General features: G+C 42.6%; 1 protein-coding gene across 4 annotated transcripts in view; it reads right to left on the bottom strand.

Moving 5' to 3' along the window:
- Positions 1–27: 27 nt before the first annotated feature.
- Positions 28–8,665, bottom strand: part of dip2ba (disco-interacting protein 2 homolog Ba) — a 42,354-nt gene continuing 33,716 nt past the window's right edge. For all 4 annotated transcript variants that reach the window (XM_075476658.1, XM_075476660.1, XM_075476659.1 and 1 more), the window contains 12 exons: positions 8,495–8,616; positions 7,954–8,065; positions 7,541–7,650; positions 6,697–6,827; positions 6,435–6,603; positions 5,766–5,936; positions 5,526–5,587; positions 5,331–5,388; positions 5,138–5,212; positions 4,724–4,898; positions 4,162–4,285; positions 28–4,043 (listed from right to left, as the gene is read on the bottom strand). In XM_075476658.1, coding sequence (XP_075332773.1) covers positions 3,791–4,043; positions 4,162–4,285; positions 4,724–4,898; positions 5,138–5,212; positions 5,331–5,388; positions 5,526–5,587; positions 5,766–5,936; positions 6,435–6,603; positions 6,697–6,827; positions 7,541–7,650; positions 7,954–8,065; positions 8,495–8,616 — 1,562 coding nt within the window. In that variant the 3' untranslated portion in view covers positions 28–3,790. The remainder of the gene's footprint in view (positions 4,044–4,161; positions 4,286–4,723; positions 4,899–5,137; positions 5,213–5,330; positions 5,389–5,525; positions 5,588–5,765; positions 5,937–6,434; positions 6,604–6,696; positions 6,828–7,540; positions 7,651–7,953; positions 8,066–8,494; positions 8,617–8,665) is intronic.

The raw sequence follows: 8,665 nt of genomic DNA, 5'->3' as shown, positions 1-8,665 counted from the left end.
TCTATTAAAAAGGCTGGAAGGCCAACGTGAAATTATAAAACTTTATTAAAACTCGTCGGAGTGAAACAGTAGCGACAAAGCAATCATCACACAGTTATTCATGAGTAACTAACTTACTGGCTCGCATACATGTCCTCAGTGTCTGTCACTGAAAGAAAAGTGGTCTGTGGAGGTGTTGCACCGTGTGTCAAGCTGCTTCCAAATCAAAACCAGCTGATCGCAAAGGTTGTGCAGTTCCAAATGCAAAATGCATCAGGAAAATATCGATGAGATCCATACAAAATATATTAAATCCCAATTCTGGATGGAAAGAGTAAAAATACAGTGGAGGCGACATAAAATTAAACAAACAAAAAAAAAAAGGGTCTATTTTGGGATTAATTTCTTACAAAAGACAAACTTTGCTGCACCATAAAAGCTAAATATCACTGATAAGCTGATCACACGCACACATGCCCTTATAGACACACACGCACACATCAAACGATAGTGAGAAAGTGCACATTGTTTCTGCCCAAATAGTCTCTGTTGCAATGTGATGCCATTAAATTAACAATGCAGAAAATGCTGTCAAGTATGAAAGATCAGTCAAGTTTTTATCTACAGTCCATCCCCATGTACACAGTAACACCAGGAATACAGTATGTGACCTCTAAATTAGTTTACAGACATTATTACCCTCGTGTAATGCATGTATTTTTTTTTTCTCTTTCTTTGAAATGGAGGATTCTGTCATTTTTATATCACAGGTTCTTACAGGTTTTTCCTAATTTATTCACTTTTTTTTTTTAATTCAGTGTTACAGACATTCAAAAAAAGAACTGGCTTAAATATCGATGATAATGTTCAGAATCAAAAAGGCATGACCACAAACTTGAAGAGAACAAGACATCCCCTCCCACCTTTAAAAAAAACACGAGTGTTTTCTCTGTGGTTATAAACGGGTGTTTGATTTCTCACGCAGACTGGAGGAACTGCTCTCCCAAAGCAAAAACGTAGAGAAGTTCCACAGGTTCAATAAGGCAAAGTTCTCTCCTCACTCAGCACCTGCCGTTTTTTTTCCTTTAAAATTATAGTCGGTAACCATAAATGTCTCGATGGTGAAAGGCACTGACCTGCCTTCTGATGAGCCAGAAAATCGTCTCATCAACTGTGACGTCAAATGAAAGTTGTTGGTTTTTCAGGTTAAAAACTACACACAGACTGAAAGCTAGCAGCTCATTTAACAACCTCAGTCCAAGCCCGGGCACAGCAAATCCTCCCCCGAAACCAGACACCAGCAGTTCAACAGAAGGTCCCCTCCCATTTCTTTTTTTGTTTTCAGATTCAATCCGTTTTAATCAGCAGACACTCAGCCGTCAGGGACCTCAGTTGAACTTTTTTTTTTTTTTTTTATCCTACTCCCGTTTTCAAAGTGTAGAATAAACTTGTTAGGCTTATCATCAAATCCGTTGAGCCTCTCATTAAACACCGTTCAGTTCGAGTCACGGAGCTGTAGACAGACCGAGCAAATATCCAGAAGGCCATTAAACACTGCTGCTCTGAAACCATCTGCGAGACTTTTAACCGTGTGGATGAAAACATTTTCTGTTCTGTGCTGCGAAAAGATTTTCAACCCATTTCCCGAGATGTTAGCCAGAAATTCCAATCATACACAATGTTGAAAGCGAACTGCAAAGTGGATAAACGCCGATTTATTTTTGTTGAAATGTTTTTTCTGCTGGGAATTCTTGAGATGGTTGAAATATATCATCCAAAAGCACACTGGCTATGGTAAACTGACTTCTTTTTTTTTTTTAACTGTATATTTCTGCTTTTTTTGAGTTACAAGTATGAGCATATATATTATTCCTGGCTACCAGGGTGATGAAATATGACTGAAAATGTTGTTCTTGGGCCCTGTCTACAGCTGGCATTCACAGGGCTCTTTTGTGATTTGATCACAAATGGACAGCTCTAAGCACTGGAGATCCAACGAGCAACACTGTTGTCGTTGTCTGCGCCTTATATGGCCACATTTTAGCAGTGTGAACACACATGTCCCAGCCACACTGAAGGACCATCTTCACTGACAGGGTTTCTCCTTAGAACCTTCCTCAGTTGTAAAACTGAGACCAGAACAAAAGGAGATATCTATAGATATAGATATGAGTGCGCTCAAACTGAGCTCTCTAACAAATCTCTCATTTTATCAACTTGTTGACTTTTACTTCTGTCTCCCATTGCATCCATTACATTAAAAAAAATAAATGTTGTGATGATTATTAAATACTACTATTAAAGGGATTCAATAAGATCTGAAGCATGTCAATGTTGCCGTGGTTACTGGGATTACACAGACACATATGTGGACTCGCTGATGTCCCTCTTGTTGCGCACAGCTTGCTGTGTAGTGGAGCAGTTCGGCTGGAAACGTGTTCTGAGTGTTCTTGTCTGGACGAAGATGTGTCCACTTTTAATAGGATCGCAAAGAAGACTAATTTTTAATATCCATGTGTACCGAGTGCGTCTGTTACACTGTGTGGCTTAAGAATCTTTGAGAAGTTTTCAGAACGGCAGCATTTATCAACCAGGTGGGTCAAAAAACAGCAGATATTTATTTCAGAGCTGTGACTAATAAGAGGCCCAAACTGGGGCGGAGCTCTGCCAGAATATTCTAAACCAACCAGTCCACTGCTGTGACTCCGGGGCTTGTTAGGGTTTGTTTTGTTTTGTTTTTTCTTATTATTATCATCCTGCGAGAAGACATCGATTGCACTCCCAATTAGCATGCACACCTTAACACCAGGTATAGCTGCAACTCCTGCTCTGAAAATTGGTGCTTCTAGATTTAAAAAAAAAAAGATTAGTACTATCACAATCATACAATCTAACTCAGCGAGTCCTACTCACACCGAAAATTAAGAATCCGTTTCACCTTTACTATCCAGGTTTGTATGTTTCTGAGGCTAGTCTTTCTTTTTCCGCACCAGCAAGTAATTCAAGTGTATTTTAGGACGTTTTGTAATGGGTGAATGCCGACACCGTGGCTGCTGGCAAATACAGTATGAGAGCCACTGTGCATCTTGTGACGAAGGTAGTAAGTCGTGACAGCTGCTGTGGCTGGACTCGCTGGTGGCACTTTTTAATACTGACGTGGATTTGCTCTTGTGAAAGCAGCAGAAGGGGGAAGGTCTCCCTTTGAGGCGGGTGACACAGGAAATGGAGTCAGACGTGCGAGGACATAAAGTGCAAGGGGAGGAGGAAGTTCCAGTGCGCCACCCTGCCTTAAAGAGGAGAGGGGTAAAAAAAAAAAAAAAAAAAAAAAAAAAAAACATTCAGAAAAAGGAAAACACACAAAGATTCAGGATTAACAACAAACAAAAGTAACGGTGGCCTTTTTTTTTTTCTTTGAGGAAAGTATGTAATCAAAATGTCTTAAAATCTTAAAAACATGAATTGGATTGCTGAGGGTGGAGCTCGGTGCAGACAGTGAATGAAGGTCAGATTTCTTCCAGTTGACAGATGCGTTTACTCTCAGGAGGAGAGAAAACGTCGTCCCCTCTCTAACCTCAGTGAACCTGGACTGCTGCGATCAAGCAGGTAGAAGCAAAGAAAGGACCGCTTCTGAGAGGGAAGCATTTGTTGTTATAGTGCTTGTACTATCCTTGCATTCCCAGATTGTTTGGTCTTTTAACGTGTGTCTGAGACTTAACGTTGGGGTTGCTACTGTTCATACCCCCTAGTCCTTGTCCCTCATGTCTGTTCTCAGAGCCCGGCTCAGTTTTATGCATCAGTTTCTGAAAGTCGTTCACATGTTGTAGGCCACGTAGATGGGGTCTAGTTGGTCCGCCAGGAAGGAGTCTCGCAGATGCATCCTCTGCTTCTCTCCCCTGGAGTTGATGGGGATCACCCCGGGGTCCACGATGACCACCACCCCAACGATTAGGTGGTGCTCCTCCAGGACCACGTTGGTGACGAGTGGCACCAGGTCCAAGGCTTCCTGCTCCGAGCCGCTGAGCTCCGCCACCACCACCAGCAGGTTGGTCCATGTAAACACAGCACTGTGGGGGTGACAAGCACGGAAATCACTGAGGGAAGTAAGGATGCTGCTGTTGTTTAGCACTGGAATCAGCAGCTCTGCATTACGTGCATGACCGGTGCAGGTTTAAAGAGCCTCACCTCTCTGCAATGCTGCGGTGGGCTCGGGACACAGATGTCTCAATGTCAATGGGGTGATAACGCAACCCCCTCAACTCCAATGTTTCATCAAGAGAGCCCACCACAAACAAGGCATCATGGCGATCTGTGGCAGAAAAGAACAAAACTATGACTTCAGTAAATCTTTTAGAGATTTCTCTATACCATTGATTCCGGGTATCTAGTCTTATAGTAGTGTTTACGGCTTAGGGCAATGTTACAAATCAATAAGCAACGATGAATTATCGCACTCGTGGATCTTTGCACCAATCTACGATGTACCTTTATTGTTCTGCTATTAATCTTAAATCAATGGGCAAAAAGAGAAGAAATTTGTTTCGATTATTTTATCTAGCAGCAATTTTGACAGATTTTCCAAGAAACATTATCATATCAATGTTGTTATGTAAAATCACATATATGTCAACAGAAGATTTTATACATGTTGAACATCCCTAGACCCAACAAAGGGCCAAAAGTCAATCGGTTCATCGAGCCATGGCTGTGAACAGAACGAGTCAACTCTCATCAAATGCCCACTCACCTCCACTTGCATCCAGCAGCTCAGTCCTTTTGATGAAGCCCAGGTAGCCTGTCCTGGCCCACAGAGTTTGGGGCTCCCCAAAGCTGAGTCTGGTGTTGAAGTGATCAGCCTGGAGGCTCTCCTCCCCATAAATGGTGTAGTAGCCACTGGCACTGTGCGCAGAGTTCACCCAGATCTGCACAAAGATGGAAAAAAAGATGAGCGGGGCCGGAAGGACGTCCAAATTCAGAACAATTACAACTTCCCTTTTAGACTGACGGGAGAAAAGTGGATGCTGAAAAGATCTGTCAAAGTACAAGTGCGAGCACTCTCCCGGTTTTAGGGTCAGCAACCTGGATTAGTTTCAATCGATTTAGGGTAAACCACGAAATCAAAGGCAGCAAAAGTCTTAATCTTAGTCTTTTTGCTCCTCACCTCCCCAAGATGTGAATCTCCCAGCGGGCCTCTGGTCTCTGGGTTGACAATGATGACCCTCACTCCTGGCAGAATCTTAAAGGAGAAAAAAAGAGAAAAGTTGAATTTTTAAGACCATACAAATTCCTTTCTGGTTGTGTGGCCACTAAGTTTGACACAAATGAGTTTTAATCAGTTGGCAATTAACACTCACAGTGCCCGACTCCATGAGCGGAAGGCTCTGTGGCGCTCCCCTCTCCACCAGCCTCACCCTGAGGGACACACAAAAAGACGAGCAAAGTCAGTCATTCCGTTTGATCTCAAGGATACGCAGTGTTCGTCTTAACCAGTCAAATCATGCGAGCACCGAAGCAGCCTCTGTACTGCTTACGGGAGTCTTCGGTCTTACCTGTCATGACGCAGGGACTTCATATCAACATAGACGGTGGAGGGGTCCGGTCCAGAGGTGCCCTGTTGTCACAATATAGTGTCATAACATAAATATGACAAAGTAGCAGGTAGTTGTCATTAAGTCCTACTTAAGGTTCACATGGAAAAACGTGTCTGTTCAGCAGAACAAAGGAAAATGCCTGTGTGACATTGAGGTGCGCTGATGAGACCGTTCAGTGTGCTTCAGTGTGAAACCGACCTGCAGGCAGATGGCCAAGTTGACCCTTGAGCCAAATGCGGTGCTGACAGCTCGCGGCGACAGGCCGAGGTCTTTGAAGAGCTTGGAGAAGGACTGCGTGAGAGCGAGGCGAGGACGCTCCTCTGCGATCACCACACAGCTCCGCACACACGAAAGATTCAGACCCCGCACCTGGAGACACACACAGCTAACAGTTAGCTCAGAAGAACTCAGCATTGGTGCGCAATTCGATTTGCTTTGAAGGAAGAATATAAAGCCGTTTGAAAGAAAATAGATCTTGATAGAGACGCAAGCTTAATTATATTGTAAAAACGTGCAATAAATTAAATTTATTTCATTCTAGGCATTTGTTTAGGCTAAATTTTCCTTTTATTGTCAGAAAACCCTGAAGAACCTTTACAGCAAACTAAATGCTTTCATTCTGTTTCATGGATACATATTATTCACTCACCATTTGAATCATTACTGTCGTCCTCAAACTTTTTAAAATATAATTATATCTAATTGATTGGACAGATGCTTATTAGCTGTCATCACAGCAGTTATCATTTCTTTGAGAAAATGAGTAATCAGTGTGTTGTTGCTGGAGTAATGACACTGTTAAATCGAGCCAGTGAACTGCACACGGCAGATTGTGTGTGTGTGTGTGTGTGTGTGTGTGGCTCTGACCTTCAGCATCTCAGTCTGGGTTCCCAGGCCTTTGGTGCAGAGCTCCATGACAGAGTAGGAGCAGAACGTGTCTCTGATCTTGTACTGACTGAGTGTGCTCAGCCACAGAGGCAGCGAGCTCTCCAGCTCCAGGGGAGGAATAAGGATGGACTGGTGACCTGAGTAAACACTGGAAACAAACCAAAAATACACTCGTTACAGCAACAATGTAACATATACAGGAATTTATGTGAAAAAGTGACAGGCTGTGTATTTGAGTTACCTGGAGAGGCACCACAGGACGAAGCCCAGGCCACAGTACGGGTCCAGGCAGATGGCTATTTGGCGTGAGGAGTAAAGCTCACACTGCAGCTTAATGGAGCGGCAAAGAGTGCTGACGGCCGCATGGGACATCTAAAGAAATCGACAAATTCTTTAGAATCAGGAAAATGCTTTTTTTCCCCCTCCTTTTTCCTCTTCCAAGAACTCCTTTTCAGTATCGCCTGTCAAATATCTAAAATGATTTAATATGTGGATTTCATTCATTTTTTTTCCTCTCCAGTAATCGGACGCCATCGTCTCCCCTAAGCAGCTGCCTCACACCTTGGTAGCCATTACCTCGGTTTGTAAGAACATAATTTAGAACAGCTGACGTGAACAGTTAAGGCAAGTTAAAGGTCTGGCAGACCAAGAAAAAAAGTGGTTTACGTAGTTGTTAGAAAGGCTGAAAGAAAGAAAATCAAAGCTCACGTTTAACTGTAAAAGACCCGTGGGGAGAGTCAGACTCTGGCGTGTGTTAGTGTTTTTTACGCAGCGACACTTGCAAACTATGACCATCATGACAGAGTCTTCAGTTAAAAAAAAAAAAACTGCCCCATCAACACAGTAAATTCATCATTGCAAGATTTCAAATGAAGAAATAATAAAGCATGTGGCTGATCAAGTTTAAAAAAAAAAGAAAAAAAAAAGAACATTTTTGGCAGAACTGAGCAAAAGTCCTTTACTGATAGTGCTGATAAGGACATCCAGTATAAAGGTATTGATAGTTCTTCGATCAATAAAATAGTTTTTTCTTGATATACAGAGTGTGGCATCCACCTTACCAACTTATCCACTTGTCAACTTACCTTGACTCCAGTTAACATGCCTGTAGTGGACACACTGAAGTCCAGGTAGGCCAGCATCTCAGCTGTGGGGGGTTTATAGATGTGTGGAGGCCGCTTTCTGGGGAGATCATCTGTGAAGGGAGAAAAGAAAAAAGAAAAAATCTTTATTCGGTTCAGTCAAACACGGATTTTCTACATTTCAGATGTACATTTCACATTGTGAATTTTTTTAGAAACATATTTGGAATTACAAAGGGGAGTTTAATCTACATGAGGTCTCCCTCATGTGCACAGAGTTAGTCAAAGCGCTGAGCGGACACCTTTTGGCCAAAAGAGGAACACATTTCTGAGCAAAGTCTGCATGCATCCAGAGCTGGGTCATGAAAGAAGAACACGGGCAAAAAAAACGGACTCAGAGAGTCAGAGTCCAGCACCTGTATCGATGATAGTTGGCCACGTTTTAACATTGACGCTGGCAGCGGCCTCCCTGGACCTGAGGATCCTCATGAGTGGCTGAGTGGTCAGGATGCAGACCGCTTTGCTCACCTGAGACACACAAAAATACAAATACATGCTCATTCAAGAGCACCAAAAGGTGCTTTCATATTGACGGGCGATGAAGAAAATCAGCCACAGAAGGTATAGCTCAAATAAAGTTCTTTAATTATTCATCATTTATTGATCCTTGCGGTAAGGTTCTACTTTATTTGCGTCCATCCGGGGACATCAGTAACAGGGCTCAAAGCAGAAGTACTTCAGTTTATTAGCGAAGAAGTCTTCAGGTTTAATGATTCATAACTCAAAGGGGCATCAATAGAAAAAGGTTCATGGTCATTTTAAGATATATCTAAGTATCACAATGACAGAAAATATGAAAATACATGCAAAAAGTATACTTACTAAGTGTAAAAACCCCTAGGAGATTTATGCTATATTTTTGTACTTTACAAAACTGTCATGGCGGAGTGAACTCACATCGATGATCATGCGGACAGTAGGGAGAGTAGCAGTCAGGTTCTGAGGATGGGGCGGCCTCACGGTCACAGGGATGACACCAGCATAGAGGCAGCCATAAAAGGCAGCTATCAAGTCAATGCCTGCAGAGGAGAGAAATATCAGAACCTTGTGAAGAAAACACAACGGCAC

Source organism: Odontesthes bonariensis, chromosome 10 (assembly GCF_027942865.1).
Source record: "Odontesthes bonariensis isolate fOdoBon6 chromosome 10, fOdoBon6.hap1, whole genome shotgun sequence".
Lineage (NCBI taxonomy): Eukaryota > Metazoa > Chordata > Actinopteri > Atheriniformes > Atherinopsidae > Odontesthes > Odontesthes bonariensis.
Note: the sequence above shows the minus strand (reverse complement) of the source record. Positions and strands in the feature narration are given on the sequence as shown.